Source organism: Hemicordylus capensis, chromosome 1, assembly GCF_027244095.1.
Source record: "Hemicordylus capensis ecotype Gifberg chromosome 1, rHemCap1.1.pri, whole genome shotgun sequence".
Taxonomy (NCBI): Eukaryota; Metazoa; Chordata; class Lepidosauria; order Squamata; family Cordylidae; genus Hemicordylus; species Hemicordylus capensis.
Window position 1 is genome coordinate 308498251 of NC_069657.1, and position 21311 is coordinate 308519561.

At 46.8% G+C, this 21311-nt stretch overlaps 1 protein-coding gene across 7 annotated transcripts in view; it reads right to left on the reverse strand.

Annotated features, from left to right (window-relative positions):
* IMPG1 (interphotoreceptor matrix proteoglycan 1) overlaps positions 1–21311 on the reverse strand; it is a 180081-nt gene that overhangs the window by 87071 nt on the left and 71699 nt on the right. For all 7 annotated transcript variants that reach the window (XM_053286951.1, XM_053286950.1, XM_053286947.1 and 4 more), the window contains exons 6-8: positions 20866–20918; positions 19425–19580; positions 3388–3446 (exon numbers count right to left, since the gene is read on the reverse strand). In XM_053286951.1, the coding sequence (XP_053142926.1) occupies positions 3388–3446; positions 19425–19580; positions 20866–20918 (268 nt within the window). The remainder of the gene's footprint in view (positions 1–3387; positions 3447–19424; positions 19581–20865; positions 20919–21311) is intronic.

The following is a 21311-nucleotide window of genomic DNA, read 5'->3' on the forward strand; positions in this document are numbered from 1 at the left end:
CGATTAGTCTTCTGTAATTTCATCGGCATGCAATTTAAGTGCTGGCTGGCACTTAATCAGTGCCAGCGTTCAGTTGTGGCATCTATTTTCAATGCCATGAGTCAAGGGTGAGAGAAACAAGTAGGCGAACATCTGCAGGAGGGCTGAAGTTGAGCAGGCCTGGCACTAGAGAGTTTCCACACAGGAGCTGTCAGGGAGAAGGGCTTTCAGATCAGAGGGTGTTATTTATAGACAGGCTTGAGCCCCAGTATCTTTTGTTCTAGAAATCAAGCACGGTTGCTGCTGTCACAATAGTCACAATAGTTAGATGATGAAGGGCCTCCACTCTTTTTCCCCTCCCAGTTTCCAGCTCTCAGAGTTCTGAAAAGTTTAAGAATGCAGAGAGACTGCCCTTTTTGGACATCATGGTTTCATTATGGTCCCATGTGACATTCACAAGCCTTGGGCTCATGCATTCCCCCTCTATGTGAGAAGGAAGTAACTCCGCACGCTCATTCAAGTTAAAGCTGGTATGAACAGAGATAGAGGAAGAGGCAATCATGGCAGGATGGGACAAGAAAGAGAGGTGCAGCCCCAGCCAGTTCTGCACCTGCCCACCCCACCTGCACTGCCCTCCGCCACCAGCCCCAGCCTCACCGGTTTGCATGGTGCTTTTTGAATGTGCAAAATGCTTCACATGTCTTGTCTCAATGCAATTCTCACAACAACCCTGTGAGGTAAGTATTGTTATCCTCAAGTTGCAGCCTGAGATCAACTTGCCTAAGGCAGCGATTCAAACTGGGGAGTTCTCAGTTCTCGGGTCAGTCTCTTAGACAGCTCACTCGTCTAAGGTAACAAATCCATTAATGGAACATCATGTGCAGGATCCTTCACCATAACTGAGCATTCTTTGCTAACCACAGATATCATGCCCCTTTGGCATTCAATAAAGGCTTCAGGCAATATTTGCAATATCTGATGCTTTGTTGAGACTGAGTTCACCATGATTAGCCCCCTGTAATACAGCACATCTGGCTAAAATTAAAATCTATTCACTTATTTAGCTGTCATAGCAGCTTGGCTTTTTGGCTCCAGGTTGCAAAGAACTCAGGGGCATTGTCCCCTCTGTTGTTTTTTTATTTCCTCTTCCATCTACGTTTACATAGAATGCGAAGCAACAGCACACCAAAAAAAGGAGATGGCAAATGTTTCTGCTTTTGTCAACATTAAAAGAAAATCACCTTTTATGGGATACACTTATGGTTCTTTTATGTCCTTTGAACAGAGAAATCTTTTCGTATGTGGAAATCAAAGCATACAAAAACAGCCCCAGAAACCTAGCAAACTGCTTATTTCAGCAATAAAAGAGAGAAAAGGAAAGGGGGGAAAAGATGCTACTGCAGATTATTATTTCCACTGAAGTGCCCCAAATGCTTCTGATAGTAAATAGTGTGCCTGATGAGTTGCACCCAAGATCTATTGCATAACTCTCCCTTCTAATATTAAATAGAGTTTATCCTGTGAAGGGGCAAGGAAATCATGACCTTAGCTTTCTTACTGTGACTATTGTTTGTTTCCATTCTCCCTTACCTCATCCATCAAGGTAACTCACAACTGTTCATTGCTTTTGCAATGCAAGAAATAAAACTGGAAAGTAACAAATATTTAGCTACCTTAAAAAAGAGAGAGAGAATACTGAGAGAAAGCTTTCTTCAAGGTCTTAAAAAGATCTAGATATTGGTAGAGGGTTGGTGTTGGAGTGGCTAAGACCATTAAGTGTGAAATCGCTGGTTTCAGTCTCACCTGACCCAAGCAATTAACTTAAGCAAGCCACTATCTCTCAGCTTCCACCCCAAAATCTGCAATGGGGAGATAATACTGATCTGTCTGTTGCTTTGCCTAGAAGGGTGGTGAGGAAAAGGAGCACTGAGGAAAGGCAAAGTGACCACAGTGCACCTAGGTAATTTTGGAGCCTGGACCTAAAGGCCTTTGGAGGCCTCCCCCCCCCCAAATTTAAGTATCTTTTTAAAAACACGGTTCTTGAGGGCACAAACTACACCACGCAGGACAGACTAAAGAGGATTGGCGGGGGGGGTGACGAGTGTGGAGGCCCTGGACTTCAGCCCCAAAGTCCAGGGGTAAGAGCGCCTCTGACACAGTCCACATTACCTTGCCAGGTCCCTCCCTTTTTCTGCCACCCACATAACTCTGCACACAGTGACATACTACATCCCTCTTCCCTATGGAGAGGACTCCACTGGATCTGGAGTTGACACTGGAGCTGGGGGAAATGTGGGGGTGGGGATCATTCTTTTGATCTTTAGTGGAAACACTGAAATTTTCAGTACAAGGTGTAAGAGAGAAGCTTGTTCTGAAACCGATCTGTAATCTTCTGAACAGTTATTAAAAACTACTCCCATTGAAACCAATCAGCTTATATGAACACCATGTGGAACATGAGGAGTACAAGCTACTGTGTACATTCCCTCACAGTTGAGAATAACAAGCCACTGTACATTCAGGACTCTTGAATGGGCACACTGACTGCAACATTATGGGATGACAGAAGCAAAGGCAAGCACCCCTTGACATCTGCCATTGGCCAGAGAGTTAAAGGCCACTGGGAGACTACACCCTTGTTTTCCAGGAAGAACATCATGGCAAAGGGATTGCTTACTTCAGCGAGCCTACTACTGAAGCCCATCCCTGTCAAAAGCACAAAAGCCAGAAGTTTGAGGGCTGTTAATCTCTCTCTCTCTCTCTCTCTCTCTCTCTCTCTTGTTCTTTAGCTTTGTTTATTTATTCAATTTCTATACCGCCTTTCCAAAAAGGGGGGGGGCCTCAGGGCAGTTTTAAGATTATTATTACTGCAGCCCATTGTAAGCCACTTTGAGGCCCATTCACCTCAAAGTCAGGGTATAAGTCCTTTAAACAAATATACGTACTACTGGCTAGAGCTGATAGTGTTAAAATAGCTGCCCTTTCTCTTCGTTTCCAGTTGACTTCAGAGTCATTTTTAACTCATAAATGATAGACATGTGCTTCATGCTCAAGACTTGAAATTTCGCAATTAATTCCACACAATGAATAGCAAAGTAGAACTGTTGCAAGCAAATAAGCATATGGCAGTACATGTGCATATTAGTGATTTTTTGAAACAGTTAACATTCCTAGAAGGAACCAGAACTCCTTTTGCTGCTCTTTCTTCAATAATCTGAAGACCAGATATCCATTTTGAAAGCCTTTTTTAAAAAAAAACAAGTCTCCCTTTTGGTTTTAAAAGCAGAAGTTAGACAATTTTCAGATGTCAATTTAGAACAGGAGGCTTTCAGTACCGCTTTAATATGCCTGCAATGAAGAGAAGAGATGCTTACCCCTAACTGGAAACTGAATCAAGTTATCACTTACCTAAATCCTAGCACTCGGATTTCTTTGAATCCTGCAAGTTTCTCAAAAATCTTTTGCATCTATTAAAAAGAAAAAGAAAAGTTAATTACATGCTAATTCTTCTGTCACAGAAGCTAACAGATGTTAGCTAAATAAGCACTTACTCCCAGCAGGCCCTATTCTAGCATTTGTAAAGCAGAAGTTTGGAATTTAGACAGAACTTTGGGGAATTTGTTTCAATTGTATGGTTAGTGAAGACCTTAATTAATCATTTTAACTTGGACATGCTTAAATATTGCTTAGATTAGTGTGAAAATCCCAGTCTATCGTACAGCTTTTCTCACCAAGCAAGGGTTATGCATTATGAACATGTGTGTTGGCAATAATTTTATGGAGGGTATCATTTAATCCATTTTTCAATCCCAGTATTCATGCTAGAATATCTAAAGCAGTACTATTTTAAAAAATTTATACCTCACTTTTCTGCATATTTGCACTCAAAGCAGTAAAAAGAAGAAACAGTAAAATAAAAATTTAAAACAATTTAAAACCACCATATATACAAATATAAACACCACCGGCATCCCAAATTATAGCAGCAGTCATCTGCTAAGATTTTTCTGTTATATTTTTAGGTGTGTGCCTAAAAATGCAAAGTGAGTGAGGCAGATGTGTGTTTGCAAACAAACGCATCATATTGATCCCTCGTAACTGGGCAACAACACACACCATTTCACGTGGTGGCTCTCTTATATATAGCAGGGGAAGAGCAACTGTCCATATTCAACCCCAGCACAGCATCCTTCCAGTGATTGTTCCCAGTGGCCACTGTGTTCCTGTTTAGATACTGGGGCCTGTTTGCACAAACATGGCTTCAACATATGAAACGGGCAGGGACCTCCCGAGAGTGTGCTTGCCCTGGTGTCCCTGAAGGGTTTCCTTCAGTTGTATGTGGGGGCTCTTCATCTGAATCTGGTCCCTAAACATGCACTCCAGGCTTTTGGAGTGCATGTTTAGGGGCCGTCGGGATGAACAACCCCCACATGTGATTGAAGGACTCTCCAACAATGCATCGGGATACTCTTCAGTGATGTCAGGGCAGGCATGCTCTTGGCGCATCCCCACTCCACTTCATGTGTTGGGTCCATGCTTGTGTGAGCCAGTCCCATGAGTCCTTTGGAAGAACTCACAAGGAATAATCCTCTTTCTATGTAAACCACTTTGAGAACTTTTGGGGGGGTCAAAATCAGTATATGAACAACAACAGCAGAGGTTCATTCACCAGGAAATAAGAACTGGCTGCAGATCCCTTTCAAGTGTACATTTGGTGGCAAATCTAGCTTTCTTGCCTTCATGTGGCCCTATTCAGCCCCAGCACAGCATCCCTCCGGTGGCTGTTGCTGAGGTCTACTTTGTGTTTCTTTTTAGACTGCAAGTCCCTTTGAAGTCAGAAAATCAAAGTCTTCTCCTTATTATTCTTTTGTGTGTGTGTGTAAACCATTTTGCGAACTTTCTGTTGAAAAGTGGCATACAAGTAGTAGTAGTAGTAGTAGTAGTAGTAGTAGTAGTAGTAGTGATAATATAACCACAGCCAGCTTGGGATTGCACATGATGTTAAATGAATAATTAGTTCTGGCAGGCTTGGTTTTTCTTTCATCAACAACAGTGATAAATGGGAAGGGGAGTCTTGGATTGGGGCCGTAGTGTGGTAAAGGTAAAGTGTGCTGTCGACTCCTGGCAACCACAGAGCCCTGTGGTTGTCTTTGGTAGAAAACAGGCAGGGTTTACCATTGCCATCTCCTGCACAAAGCGTTAAATCCCACTCCATAGTCCTGATCCAGATCCCTCCCTCACAGTTGCTATTTACAAAAGAAAAATGAAGCCTGACAGAACCAATAAAGCATTTAATGGCATGAGCCCATTCTCACAACCGAGTGAGAAGGCTATCGGGAGGGTAGCAGGGAAGGCTGCTTAAACTTATCTTCCCCACAGGCGACTCTCCTCTGTTGCTTGGCATGCACATTACGCACCTAGACTATCCTCCACAGCCCCAGGCAGCATGGAGGGTTGGGGGCTGGAATGCGTCGTATGCGCCGTACATTTTGGGGACCCCCGCCGCCCGGCACTGGCCAGGAACCTGCTCCTCCTATGTTGGCACTGCATGGCACTGGCACATGAGCACTTAGCCTGAGTTAAGGGCACCCTTGCGCCCTTAGCCCTGGCTAAGCAGTAGGCTCCCTAAGTGGGTTTGCTTCCACTCTGCTGCCAGGAGCCCTGTAGTCCCCGGCAGTTCTCATGCGCAGCCAAGACGGGGCTTCACTGCCTTCGCCTGGTCTTGGCTGTGTGTGAGAAGAGCTTCCATGTGTAGTTTGGCCCTGAGCTTCTTAGACATGTTTTCCTTTCAGGAAGGCCTTTCTGTATTTAAAATATTTGTATCTCATCAATCCCTGCACCGGAGGAGGCTTAAGATCAGATCCTTATGAAATAACTTAAGCAGTTAATTTGTAGAGCACATTTGATTATTCAAAGTGCTTCACTGTCTTGTAATCTTTACAACAACTCTGTAAGGTAAATGAGTTTCATTCCAACCTTGTAGTTTGGGAGTTGAGGCTGGGAGGGAACAGCCTGTCTAAGGCCACCTAGTGCTTCACTGAAAGGCCCAGGACCCAATGGCTGCTCCTGTTCACTAAGTGCAGCTCTTCTACTAATTGTGTATTGGGCCTGTGCAAAGCTTCAACCAAAGCCGAAGACTCTGCACAGCCCCCGTAGCACCACATGGAAGTGACCGTTCCCACTGTGCAGTGCTGCACTTTCCCTAGTGCTGGGGGTGGGACGACTCTAAGAAACATGGGGCCTTCTCAAGCCCCAGCACCATCTTGGAAGGTGTGCATGGAGCACAGAGAAGCATAGTCCTTCCCAGCACTTTCCCCGGGACTATACTTCCCAGCACTATGTTTGCACCTTCCAAGATGGTGCTGGGGTTTGGGAGAGCCCCATCAAAGTCTCCCTGTCCTCAGCATTTGGAAGAGCTCAGCACTGTGCAGAGTCCAGCATGCTGGGAAACAGCTCTCACATCTAAAGGGTTTTTTGTTTGTTTGTTTTGCCAAAGTGGCCTGTGCTTGAAAAATTGTGAAGATCACTGATCTGGGCCTTTCTCAGACAGCAGGCTTTACCGCAGGATTCAGAGGGATGAAATACTGCAAATTACAGGGCAAATAGGATATTTGAAATTTCCCCAAAATCCTGACGCAAAAAGTGGAATTTTTTACCCCAGACATAAATCAAGCTAAGCTCCAATGTGCAATGAAAAACTCGAATCATTTATGAAGTGCTCCCTGATAGCTCACAGGGACTTTGACATAAATCTGGATGATATGTGAATGCACACTAGAGGTGTGTAGAAAATCGGCTTGCCCAGTTCGGTTCAAGTCCAAACCAGACTTGAACTGGACCAGTCATGTTCAGTTTTATGACCCCGAACAAGGGGCCTGGCTGGAATACGATGGGTTTGGGGGTTCTAGAGGTGAGAAATTTCCCCCCCAACTTACCATCAGGTTTGGCGGCAGCCTCGTGGATGCTACCACAGCGGGTCTCTGGCAGTTCCCCCTCACCCGCCAGCCTCTCCCAGTCTCCAATGGGTCGTTTCAGCCCATTTTCAGGCCTTCGGCCCTTTCTGAGGTGGCAGTGGCCATTTTGGAACCCGACGTACATGTGCCCTGGTCATTTGCATGGTGTATGTGCACTGGCCTCCAAAATGGCCCCCTCCACCTCAGAAAGGGCTGAAATGGTCTGAAAATGGGCCCAAACGGCTCTTTAGAGACCGGAGGGAGGCCGGTGGTGGGAGGGGAAACCACTGGAGAGACACATACCCCACGGCCACACACCCCGAGGCTGCTGCCAAACCTGGCGGTAAGTAATTTTTTTTAAAACCCTCTAGCACCCCCGAGCCAGCCCAGAGAGTTCTGCTTGATCTCAAGCCAAACTGGGCCCAGTCCAGCTCGAGGGCAAGCCCTCAATCTGGACCAGTTCAATGTTGAACTGGCTCAAGGTCAGCTGATTCACACACCCCTAATGTACACCTGCCCTTGCAAAATAAAACTGCTGCCTGGTGAGTTTAGTACAGAGGTGAGAACTGAATCAGGGAAGTCCTGGTTTGTATGCTCAGCTCTTAGCTACTATGCTACACCCACTTTGTTCAAGCAAAGCACTTCTTGAGGCACTCAGCCCGGTCTCACGATCAGTGAGACCCGTTTTGTGAAGCTAAGTGGGGAGAGCGGGCTAAGCCCACTCTCCCCACAGACAATCAGGGCGGGAGCCCTGGGTGGCCAAATTGGCTGCCCACACGATTGCTGGATCCATGATGGAGCTGGTGGGGGCTGGGGAGTTCGGGGGCCGTGTGGCCCCCGGAAGCTCCAGTATCCCTGTGCGAGCGTGCAGGACATACTGGAGAGACCACAGAGCCAGGAGGCGGCTTTTCGCCTCCCCTCCGGGGAGGTCTACTTGTGAGTAGCCATGGTACGGAGCTGCACCACAGCTACTCACGATCGGGAACCCCGGGTTAGCGGAGCACTCGCTCTGCTAACCCGGGCTTAGGGGAGGGCTACAAAAGCAGGTGACCCGCTTTGACTTAACTGGGCTCGGCTGCGATTTCCTATGTCTACCCATTCTTTGTACCCTAAGTCTACCCATTCTTCTACCATATGACACAATGATCACTTTCTCTGTCTGAAAGACTGCACAAGGAATTTTCTACTGGCTGACTGGATGATGCTGGCTGGATGATGCATATTCATTAAGAGAGTAGAAAATGGTAGACAGAAGATAACAGTTAAACTGCATGTGGATGATGCCCAGAAATAAAGCTCACCAATTTAATGGCTCTTTTCAAACTTCACTGACTTATAATGCAGCCTAATGGTCCATCTTAGCCCATTTGTTCAGAGTGCAGCTTTTGCCACTGCCGTCTAATTAGCCCTTGTGTAAGTCTATGCATAAGACGAATGAGAGAAACATTGTTAAGCACTTAGCTTGCAGCCTGATCTACTGAAACAAAACTGGGCTGACAGAATAGGCTCACCAGATCTGAACAAGAGTTGTAACATCAAAGTCAGGAGACTGCAGGTTTCATCTCCAGGAGAGGTTAAGAGGATGAGGCAAGGGACGGATACACTGTGTTTCCGACACCTCTCTCTTAAGCCCCTTTAACCGAATGAACTGTCCACAGGAGCTGAAGGATCTAGCATGCCCTTAATTCTTGTACTTGCTTCTTCTTATCTCATATATAGATGGGTCCCTGACTACTTAACACAGTTTGCCTGTAATACCTTAGTAAGGCATTTGGTCTGATGAGTCTTGATTCTGACTCAATAGTACCTACTCAATAGCTAAAATATTGTTCTCCTTCCTTGCAAGACCAATACCATAAGCCCTGGGACAATCACTTTCCTCAAAATATAAAGAAGTCACAGATTACCTAAGGATTTTCTGGTACGTGTTTCTAATTATGTTGATATCCTGTGTTAGCAAAGGGTTACATCATGCTGATTGACTAGGAGTAGACATTTGCTAAACATTGTGAGAATATTTTTACCTGGGAAGCTTGGATTAGTTTGTGCTTAAATCTACCTGTAATCTGAAAATACACAAATATGGGCCAAAATTTAGAAAGCACTTCCCATTTTCTATGCTGCCTCTTCCTGACTAACATCTAATTCTGTTAAAGACTTTGGCACATGGAGTGAATACATTTATTTTATTTCTTTTGTGTATTTATACCCCTGCCATATGGTCCCAATGAGCCCTCAGGCTTGCTGGCCATCAGGGATACAGTACAGACCACTACCTATGTATCAGGCGGCAATTTACCACAGGTGCCTGTAACTACTTGGTAAACTGGTTGTCTACATCATCCTGTGGTATGGAAAATTATTACACTGTTCAAAAGGCCACAAGCAGTGCAACCTCCCTGCCCTCTTGTTCTCAGCATGCCTGTGCAACAGTAGCAATGTTGTGAGCAAGGTACATTATGGTTGTTTCCCCACACCCTGCCATCCGATCTGGAAAGAGTGGCAAAGTAGACAACCATACACCTTGCCAAGAATAAGGGGAGACCTGCCACTATCTGATAGGCACTCGAGACTAGGGCATTTGCAGCTTTTCTGATATTATAATTATTGACTGACATCCTGATTCATGAAACTTCTCATGAAGTGCTGCAGCTGTCGTTTGTGTGTGTGGGTTTTTTGTTGATCCCCCTTGGTCACAACAGTGTTCTCTGCAACCTGGAAGTAGGTTCCTGAGGGCTTTATGACTTTCAGGGACCTATTTCTGGGCCAGTTTCCAGTGGGCACTAGCAGGAAAGATTGGTAAACATTGCCTCTCCCATAGGAATGCACGGTGTTACTTCACAACACAGCACAAGTGTGGTGCTTCTTTATGCAAGATGTCAGCCATTAAAATATTTATATACCACTTTTTTTAAAAAGCTCTCAAAGCAATTTACTTAGCAATTGCATCTTCACATCCATTCCTTGGAGTCCTTGGCTTGGAGGAAACCATGGAATCGATGTATGAAGGCAAACTCATGAACAATTTCTTTGATGAATACTTCACTTGAAAACAAAGCTGCAGGACTTCAAAATAGTAAAATGCAATTTTATCCCATTTATATCTATATCTAAATGAAAAATATACATCTTATTTATTAATTCATTCAGTTTATACCCCGACCTTCCCAAAGTAGCCCAGGGCGGTTTACAACCAAAATTTAAAACACACACATAACAATTACAATCAAACAATAATATTAATAATAAAAACAATTTTTATTGTTATGCCTCTCTGGGATCTCATTTAAAGAACACTGGGGCAGTCCAACCCACATTGGGTAGTTTATTTATTAGTTCCCAGAACTTGGTAGAGACGTGCAGCAATATTGAAAGTTTACTGGGGTTATACTTTAAGAAAAGGTGCTGTTTTTTAATGATTGTGAGCCTTTTCTCTTGTTTTTTAAATTTATTATTATTTCTCTATGTAAACCGCTTTGGAAACTTTTGTTGAGAAGTGGTATATAAATATTTGTTATTATTTATAAACACTTTCAACACTCTTAGGCTGCATTCGGATGTAACAGCTAACCACAGTTAAACCTGGCTGAGGTTGTAACTCCATTATGCCTGGATGCACAAAATCATGGTTATGACTCGAAAGCTAACTCTGGTTTGCCTCACCAAACTCCAATTGGAAACTTGGGTTATCACTAAGGTTCACTGCCAACAACTGTGGTTTTGCAGCCAAGGTGTTACGCCCAGCTCCTAGCACAGCTATAACCGTAGTTTTGCACCTATTCCAAACTCCTGTCATAAAGGCAGTGGTGCAGACTTGCCCAGGAATGTGGCTATTCTACGTACGTAGCAGCTTTCTCTGGCTGGCTCTCAGAGAACAAGCCCCACCCACAACAGCCTCCCATACCTTCCCCATTATGTCTCACAATAGTGATGCATGCGGGCAACTTTAAAGAGATACAGCTCTACTCCTGGCTGCAGGCTGCTGCCAGAAGGGGAGATGTTTCCTTAGGGCATGACTGGAGGGTTTCAAGATGGGGGTGATGCATGGCAGGGAGGCACTGGCAACTGTGGTGAACAGCTCTTGCCGCCTGACCCAAGCAGGTGGCAGTGTGTTCGGAAACACAAGTGGGGTGGGGTACAGTGGGGTAGGTTAGGATGGGGTGTCCAGCACAGCATAGCGCTGCAGTACCACACCCTTGTATGCCCCCATCTAACAGCCAGCAGCACTACACAGAAGCCGCCAACTTCATTTTGTACCAAAGACACCCAAGACCCTCACAGAGTAAGCCATGAAGTTTTCTTGCCCACAGCCAGCAAGGGCAGCCTGGCAGAGAAAAGTAGCTGCATGATGGACAGCTGTGCGTCAACAGTGGGTGCAGGGCAGATACGGGGTGGTGGGCAGGGGGTCACAAACAGTGGTCCCTCTAATTTTTTTGATATGTGAGGGTAGGCGGAAGGAGCCTTGACCTACCACAAGAACTGCCCAGAGTTCTGTAGATGGAGGCCATGCTAGGCCATCCTGGCCTGTCTGTACCCCACGCCCCTTACTTCCAGGGAGCAAAAGATGCATCTGTCAAAAATGCCCACTCCCACTGTCCTTGCCCTTATCTATTTTCCTGCAGTGGGCACATTTTCCAATGTACCCCAGCACACTTGAGTGTTTCAAGTTGCAAACTCTTTCTTGGCCCTCGAGGCCACGAGTGACCTATGTCCCTGCATCTGGCCGTATGCCCCACATGGGAACTGCCTGCCTGGCCACACCCACCCTGTCCAGTGCACTAGTATCTCCCCAACAGCATACACCCACCCTGTCCACAGTCGTGTGACCAGTGCTGTTTGGTTGCCCATGACCTTGAGTTGGAAGCTGAGGCCCAGCTGCATCAAACAATGGATTCTCAGCCCCCTTCTTCCTTCAGCATCTGCAGGTGCCCACACATCGGGCAGCAGCCAAACTGCTGTTCCATCCCAGAAGCTCAGGGGGCAAGGCCCTGGAGCAATACAGAGACTGTGGTATTCATCCAACTCTGGACCAGTGATAGCGTCCAGACCTGGCTGCAGAACAGTTTCAGAAATGAGCCGACCCAAGCCTGGATTTCTGAGCAGATGGCCATCTGTGGCTACTACAGGTCTGCAAGCCAGTGCAAAGAGAAGCTGCAGTACCTCCCGGCAGAACTCCATCTGGCCCATCAACTTGTGCCAAGCTGATTCAGCCCAACAACCACCCTAAGCACAAAGTGCCGGGGAGACCTCTGGGGATGCCAGGCCCAGCAATCAGTTCAGGTCTGGTTAATGGACCAGGCTGGCTGCCTCCTCAACAAAGCACAGTACACCATGCAGGAGGAAGGAGAGGGGGACGGCAATGAGACAGACATAGAGGAGATACTTAAACACTATCTGGACTCGGCTGAACTGTTAGGGGCCAAGAGCGAGCTGACAATACTTGAGGATGCAATGCTAGAGGTTGAAGGATTTGGAATCCCCCAGGAAGAGGCCCTTGTGGAAGGAACAGGCCAGGAGCTGCTCCCCGCAGAGGGCCGTGGGTGTGGGGAATGGGGCTCCTGCAGAAACGTGCTGCCCTTACTTGCTCCTCCCCTAGAAAGAGGAAGCTAACAGTGGAGGATGCCCCCGTGCAGGAAACATGATGCCTGGACCACCCTGGTGAGAAGGTGGGTGTGAAGGAGAGGCAGAGGGATCTGTCCATGCACAAGCCACTGTTGAAGAAGGGAAGGCTGGGGATACAGAGGACACCCCCACTGATCCACAACCAAAAACTAGCCTGGTCAGAGCTCCTCTGACACAATGGCACAGTCCCCAGCAGGCTGCAAAGCTGTGGGTGCTGTGAAAACCAAAACATCATCTCGTTTGTTTAAACATAGTTCCTGAGCCCCTGACCAGTGTTCCCTCTAAGGCAGAGATCCTCAACGTTGGGCCCCCAGATGTTCTTGGACTTCAACTCCCATAATCCCCAGGCCCAGTGGCCTTTGGCTGGGGATTATGGGAGTTGAAGTCCAAGAACATCTGGGGGCCCAACGTTGAGGATTCCTGCTCTAAGGCATGCACATGTGTGCGCGCTCACAAGTTTTTTGATCTCCACTCAGTTAATTTTAGATCCCACTCAGGCTGAATCAGGAAGGCCCCATTCTGAATGCATGTGCGCACAGACTGTCTTGATACTGTTGCCCAGAACAAAACTCATTCTGCACACATATGAAAAAAAGTTAGAGAGAATACTGCCCTGCCTGACTCCCACTAAACTGAGCACACCCTACACCTCTGCCTCTCCAGACACCACTGAGCACGCATTTCAACACCCACAAACCCAAGTTTGAAACCCCTGAAGCTGGCTTTCCTCCTCTAAGAAGTGTGAAAAGCAATGCTATTCTTTTGTCTGCTGTTCTTTTAACTCTCTGTTAATAAAACATTTCTCTTTGTTGCTCAATCTGGTGTTGAACCCCTTTATTAAACCCTCACGTTTTGTAACCACAGGCCCAAGAGAGGGTGGTGGGAGGCAGGTGATCAGCACTCAATCAGGGGGGTCACACATACTCACATCTCCATCAAAGTTACCTGGGTGCACCCAGGAAGGAATAGACAAAGGGGGAGTAAAGCCCTGGATGGCTTCACAAGGTCTTTAAAGAAGGGTTAAATGTGGGAAAACCTTGCCCATCCTGTTGGAAGTGAAGGTCTATGCGCTGTCTCTTGTCTCAATGACATAGGAGGACAGACTAGTGAGTCAGACGGCTAGAGGGTCAAGACATTGGTCATCCCTTCTCTACTGCTCTGACACTATCCCTTTGGAATGTAGATTGCTACTCTCAGGGACACTTCCTTCCTTACAGCCACTTTCTTCCTTTCTCCCCTCTCTTCCCTATCTTCTACCTTGCAACATGCAAGCTCCTCTCCCCTGCACCATGTGTGCAGAGATGCAGAATCCATCTGCATCCAGCTAGATAGATAGATTAGAGATCCTAACTCCTTACTTTCCTATCCAGAATGAAGTTCTCTAATAAATACCACTTATATTGATTTGAAACTATGAACTGGCTCCAAGTTACTTTACTCTCAGCATACACGCATGCCTAACTAAATTCCGCTGTGTTGTGCCTCTGTGAACAATGCTATAATGAAAAAGAGTTCCTCTTACCAGAGAGAATTCCCAGCACATTCAACCTTCTTATTTCCCAAAGGGCTTAATTATCGGGGAGGGGCAGCAATGCCCATACACCTTTTTTTTATGAGGGAGGAGGGATGCTGAAGCAATGGCAGGGAGGGAATGTATAAGAACTTTAAAAAGGTTGCAGGGGCAGTGTGAGCATTACTGTTCATAAAACCTTCATCCCCTGGTACCCCATCACTGTCCCGCTGGAGAGGGGGCATGCCCAGCACAGAGTAAACTGCCTGAAGCCAAGCCCCATGCCAGACAGGCAGGACAGTTCAGCTCCCCAACAGCAACACCTCTCCTATCCTAGGGATGTGTGATCAAGGTGTGGGTGGGTACTCCAACCAACACCCCCACAAGTGTCCAGCATGTGCAGTTCAGGCAACCACAAGGGAGTCTGCCATCACATAACCTCCTGCATGGCCTGAGAGGAAAGATTTTGCCATGGCAGGCACAGCATCTGGCATCGCAGCCAATGCCTCCATGCATAGGAGGAGAGGATTGCTTGTCTTGTGGTAGCAAGCATGACTTGACCCCTTAACTAAGCAGGGTCTGCCCTGGTTGCATATGAATGAGAGACTAGAAGTGTGAGCACTGTAAGATCTTCCCCTCAGGGGGTGGAGCTGCTCTGGGAAGAGCAGAAGGTTCCAAGTTCACTCCCTGGCATCTCCAAGATAGGGCTGAGAAAGATTCCTGTCTGCAACCTTGGAGAAGCCTCTGCCAGTCTATGAAGACAATACTGAGCTAGATAAACCAATGGTCTGACTCAGTATATGGTAGTTTCCTATGTTCCTATGCAGATGGTCCTCCGCACCATGGAGGAGGAAGCCACACAGAGAGCCCAGCAGACGGGAAGCATCCTCCTTGTCCTGCAGGCAATGGGGCCCCATGATGTGGTCACAGCCCATGCGGAGGCTGCTGGGCTTCTCAAGATGCAAGGGTCTGATTGTGCATTCAAGGGCAGCTGTGGAAGCCAGCCTGGACAGCATCAGAGAGGGCTCTGATGCTGTCCGGGCCCTAGACGAATGATGAAAGGAGGAGGTGGGAGCTGCCGAGGTACGACAGCATGTGGAGATTGTTGGAGAATGTGGATGAATGCGAGGATGATCGCTTCTAGGATAGCTTCAGTATGTCCAGGGCTACCTTTGAGAGAGATGCAGCTTTATTTCCTCCGACAGGAGACAGTGGTGATCTCTGTGCAGAGGAGGGCCGCTGTAGCCATTTACAAGTTGGCCTCAAACTCCTATTACCTGACCCTCAGCAACCCATTCACGGTGGGTAGATCCACCATCTGTAAGATAGTGAGGGAAGTGGTGGGCCTGATTGTGGAGATGTTCACGGATGATGTGATCCTCATGAGTGACCCAAGGGAGGTGATGGCAGGCTTCAAGGAGAAAGGGTTCCTGGGCATCCTGTGCTGTATCAACAGGACTCATGTGGAAATTCTGGGGGCCCCTGGTTGGCAGAACCAGTACTTTGGGTGAAAGCACTATTACACTATGCTGCTGCAAGGTGTGGTGGACTCCACTGGATGTTTCATGGAAGTCTTCACTGGGTTGTCAGGCAGGAGCAATGACACAGCCATTTTCTGGACCTCACCTCTCGCCTCTTGCTCGTCCTGGGTCAACATCTGGCTGTCCAGGTGGGTGGGAGAATGGTGAAGCCAGTGATATTTGGGGACCAGGGGTATAGCCTGCAGGAGTGGATGGTCACCCCCTACCATGCTCCCAAGAATGCTGTGGAGAGGCACTTTTAACTTCAGGCTCAGCAGCATAAGGATGGTGCTGGAGAGGGCGTTCGGGAGGTTGAAGGCCCACTGGTGTGCTCTTTACGGCTTGCTGGATGTGGAGGAAGATCTGGTGTCCAACATGCTTGTGGCCAGCTTTAGCCTCCACAACATCTGCAAGATGAGGGGAGACATCCTGCTGGAGGAGCCCATGGACCCAGCTACATATTCAGAAGGTGGTGAGGGAGGTGGAGGAGACGGCAATGGTGCCACTCCTGAGGACTGCTGGCAGTACAAGCGTGTCATGGGCAGTGAGAGTGGTCTTTGCAAGACACACCTGGGAGTATCTCCCCCTGGAACATCTGAGAGGCAGGCAGCTGTGTGGTGTTGGAAGGTTCACCACCCTTTAAACCACTGATGAGTGCACAGGCCTTTTGCCCACACCTGCAGCAGCAGGCTGTTTTGCAGGCAGCAAGCACCTGTCCCCTGCCTAGCTCATGTGAGCCATGCCAGTTTGCTGGTGCCTTTGATTTGCAAGGCTTGTGAGGTTGGGTGCTGCTGGGAATGCCTCTACATGACCCCCTCTGTAGGGAGGTGGAGAGGGCAATGGATGTAGGGGTGTTGCTAGATGGGGAGGGAAGAACATGGGGTCCCTCTAACATGCATGGTGCAGGGCAATGAGCGCTTGCAGGGGTGGGGGGTGGTGTGCGCTGCCGAGAACACAATAAGGACCGCCCCAGGGGTGGCAGGGAGTATTGAGGGAAGGGACATGGTGCTTGGCTGGTGGGTGCATGGGTGAGAATGGCACCAGTTTACCCCTTTCAGAGCAGCTGTGGAGGGGAGGGAGGCAAGCAGCACCAATTGTGGAAACCAAGCTGGCGGGGGCACTCCCATTCCATGCTAGTGGGAGTTTAAAAGCAACAGTGCCCAGAAACCCCCACCCCCATGAGGATGTGTCCCTCTCCACTGCCAATTATTAGCCCTGTGAGGCACTTCTCTGCTGCAAGTTTATTAAGACAACATAGCTGGGAGTGTGGTGCAGAAAGGGTTAAGCCGTCAGTGGTGTGAGGAAGCCAGGTGGTGAAGCCAGAACTAGCTGAGTGCATAGGACACGCCCTCCTGGAGATTGTAGCCAATCGCGGCAGAGCCACTGACGCAGTGATGCTTTGCTCAAAGTCTGGCTGTGTGGCTTTCTGGGATTTGCCTTGGATACAGAGAAGCTGGGAGGGGCTCCCTGCAACTGGAGTTTGGCTGGATGTATTTTCGTGGATCTCTGTGGCGTGAATTGGAGTTAACTGGAACCTTGGCTCCCTTGAACTATGGTTAGCCGTTACGTATGAATGTGGCCTTAGAAAGAGCTCCGTATTTGTAATTCATTAAGAATTCCAAAAGGCAAAGCAAACATACACAGGAACCTCAGGAAACACCTCCCCCACCCCCACTCCTTCCATAATGATTTTTGCTTAACTTTCAGCTAAGCAACCTCCAGGTCACCAATTGCCAACTATTACACTGCTAATGAAACGTGCAGTTAGTCTTAGTAATGATATAAACATGCCACCTCTGCTCTGATTCTGAGAAAACAGGATAATAATACCCAGCCAAACAACTAGCAGAGAATGTGTGCTTTTGGGTCCCCCGGCTGTTGCCTTTGAAAAGTAGTTGAGACAACAGTGGTTAATTTCATTCAACATCCGTATTTAAATTGCTCATTAGGTTTATTGTTGAAATGAAATCACTACCAAGTACTGTCCATTAATTCCTGATTAGGCTCAAATGACTTTCCCTAATGATGCGCAGTCCAACTAATGCTCTCTGCGGACTGGGTAGCTCAGCAGTCTGTCTTGTGCTGCTGAAGGGAGGCTGGCAATGCTGGTCAGTCTAGCAGGGAAGCAGATGGCAGGCCTAGAGAAGACCCAGCTCCACACAGCACAGCAGCATGGGCCCCTGCAGGCCTGAACCATCTCAGAATGCACTTGGGTAAAAGAATGCACCTAGGCTAGAAGCCTCTGCCCAGGGGGGCAGGTTTTCTTTTTAATATACTGTATAAGGAGACTCTGCCACTGGGGCATTTGCAATACAAGCAGTGATGTAAAGGTGAGGTAATACAGTAGCATGAAGGACTGTATCCCACTCAAAGTAGAGTATCAAAGAAGAGGCTCTTCAGGGACTTTATCAGGGCACATTTTCCTGGAACAGTTGCATATGCATCAGCTTAATTGATGCACATCCCTCCCAACGGAAGTGTAGGTCAGACCTGGATCCACTCATAATGTGCTTGACACTGCAGCCTGAAACAATCAATTTGGTATGCCACCCAGCGACATACAAGAGCCTATACAAGAGCCAAACTGCTACATAAGAATGGAGCCCTCCAATGCCACATCATATTTCCCCCTAAGAAGTGCATACATGAGCTCACAACCCCTCCCTCTGCTTCATTCCGTGTCTGATCAGTAGCAATAGGAGGTGTAGTTTAGACTCCTAGTGACTTCTCAGACTGCAGTAGACAAGCTCTCTGTTTTGAATAAGGGAATGTTCAAACCCCTGGAAACTGCACTGATCGGAAGAGCAATTATAATACAGGTATACGGTTACAGCTCCTGTTGATAAGCAATGTGGTCCAGTGGGTAGAGAGTAAAACCTGTCTCTGTGGCATGTGGGTTGGTGGGTGGTGGTAGAGAAGTCTAGCTTGTACAGGGTCCAGGTATAAAACAGATTAGTCACTATTGTTCTGGCTGTGCTGGAACTAGAAGAATCTCTGCTGTTGAGTTGCAGTGTGGGGTTCCCATAAGTGTGGGCAGCTGTCCCCCCACCCAGCCACCTTTTCAGACAGCCCTGCCTGCCACTGGATTATTAGGGGGCCATGGACTTGGGCAAGTAACGGGATCTTAGGCATAGTGCCTACGAAAATGGTAAGCAAGAAATTTTATGCCTGAGTATACATATTTTTGGGTAGTTTGCATCCTCTGATGAAGGGTTGTATGTCCCAAATGCTTTGGGGATTTTGAAATATGTTCTCCATTAAATTCTTCTACTGCACCTTGTGAATGCAGTTTTGTTTTTACTCACTGTTTTTCTGATGCTGCCATCTTGTTTCTTTGCCCCTATGAGAACGGCACCCTGATGGCAATGACAGCCATTTGTTTTGTAACACAGTGGCACCAGGTTTTATGACAGAAAGGTGACTGCATTGCTCTTTATTGATCTGCATTTTTGGTACTAATCCGAGAGTGGGATGAAAGCTCAGGAAAATGAATCATGGGTGAAACAGCTGTCTTAGGGCTGTCATTCCCTCTAAGTTAAGCAGTCCCATTGATTTCAGTGGTAGAGCTTTAAACACATGCTTTTGCCATGTCAATCAACTGGATTGAGAAGTACTTAACTTTGGCTGGATTGTGCCTTTTGCTTATTATTTCCCTGGAAATCTGAAGTGCTCTAACATAATTGCACTTTGCTGGGTCAATATGTGGCATTGAGGTAGTGCCTAGCAGCAGGAGGTATGTTTAGTGTATCACGTGTCCAAGATGTGCACTAAAAACAATCGAATTGAAGAAGTATCATCAGACAAGCACTGGTTGAATTGCCATTAGGTAAGCACACTTACTTGAAGCTGAAATTTTGCAGCTAGTTTCTGATACTGGGGAGATGCAGGATCACTCAGTTCTGGGCTGTATTCCTGGTTGGTGAGGGTGACGCTGAACTCCACCATCTGCTCCACAGGAAGCTCAGAGACTATGTTTGGAACCTCTGGCTTTATCTCCTGAGGCAACAGAAGAGAACAAACATTTGCTTTCCATTTTAAAATATGAGCAAAGCCCAACATTAACCTCTAGCATTTAATCCTGAGTTTTTGAATACAGTTATTTCATACTCTTTTCCTGAAAGATACATGCATATAGACAGAGCCTTTTAATCAACTGGGGGTAGAATCCATACCAGCTGGCTGGCTTTTGTACTCAAAAGAAAAACAGAACAAGCCTTTAATATCAAACACACACACTACACACACCATTAGAGCTGCCCAGAACACTGTCAATATGAAAATGTCTATATGGTCTGCTATTCCCTGTAGAAGCACCATTTCCAGTAAAAGAGCCACAACAGTCAGAAATAACAGCACTATTATCTTCAGTTGGGACTTTCCCAAAAAGGACCAGAGCAGGATGCTTTAGCATTCTGCTGCTAGCACATTAACTCAAATAGATCTTTTCTAGGGGAAACCAGCATTGTTGCTTTTATAGTTGGACTGCTGCTTCCGATGCCAACTTAGAAACGTGAAGAGATGGAGAAATATAATAATTTAATCAGGGCTATCCCCAAAACCCCAAACCAAGCTCAAAGAAGCTGCACTGCATGAACTGAGGGGTGAACCCCAAGATCCTGTGCAATGCTGCGGAAGATGCTGCTATAGTGACTGCCCTGTGAATCTGAATTTGCACCTGAACAATCTCAATGACATTGAAAAGGGCATCTCTCAAATTGTACTGCTTCACTGGCAACTGACCCAAGTGACTGCTTGAGTTGCATGTACAGTTGGACTGGCCTTGACTGTGATGTACAGTGGGCCACAAAGAACATCTCAGAGGCTCAGTATACAGTGTCGGTACTTGGTGCACTTTGAGCTCCTGTTAGGAACTCTTGACAGTCTGTCCCCACCAACCTGCCTCTGATTTCCCCCTACCTTTTGTTGTAGAAGCTCAACAAGGAAAATGCTGATTGCCTTCCATCCTTTTAATAGCAATGCACATATTTCTATTTGTGTAATGGGAATAGATGACGCAATAAGGACTAAGAGACTTGATTAACAGATGAACAGGAGACCTTTGCTTTAAAGCCATCTGAAATGACCATTATTTTCCACAAGCATGGGCAAGGAACATTACTCACAATTAGCTCACAGAAGAAATGCGAATAGAACATTTGCATCATAACTGAAGTGAACAGAATGAAAATCTAATGGTGTTGAGCTGGAGCACTCTGCAAGTCACTGAGTTAGAACACCAAGAGCAAATGCCTTGCTAGATGGAATGTTAACATGTCCTCACCTTCACGGGAACCTTGGTGTCATTGATCACATTGATTAGGATGCCTGTAGGAGCTGATGAATGTGGAGGTGGAGAGGGATTAAGAACATATTATTATTATGATTATTATTATTACTACTACTACTACTACTACTACTATTTCCAATAGGAACAAAACATGAATTAGCAAAATATCTGAAATATCTGAACCAAAATACAAAAACCAGCTCTTATAAGATGTATAATTAAAGAAAGAACAAAAGGACACATTAAGAGTGTGTTCATGCCACGCTGGAAAGATGAGGGGCAGGCTCTCTCTTTTCCTTCTGGAACATTCTACTGCTGCTATTTGTGCATGTGGAATGTAGGCACGCAAAGAACAGCCACAAAATACCCTTGAGTAAGCAGTCCAGCCTAGTGCAGGCCAGGAGAGCTTCAGCCTATCACCTCAAACGCAGCCCACACTA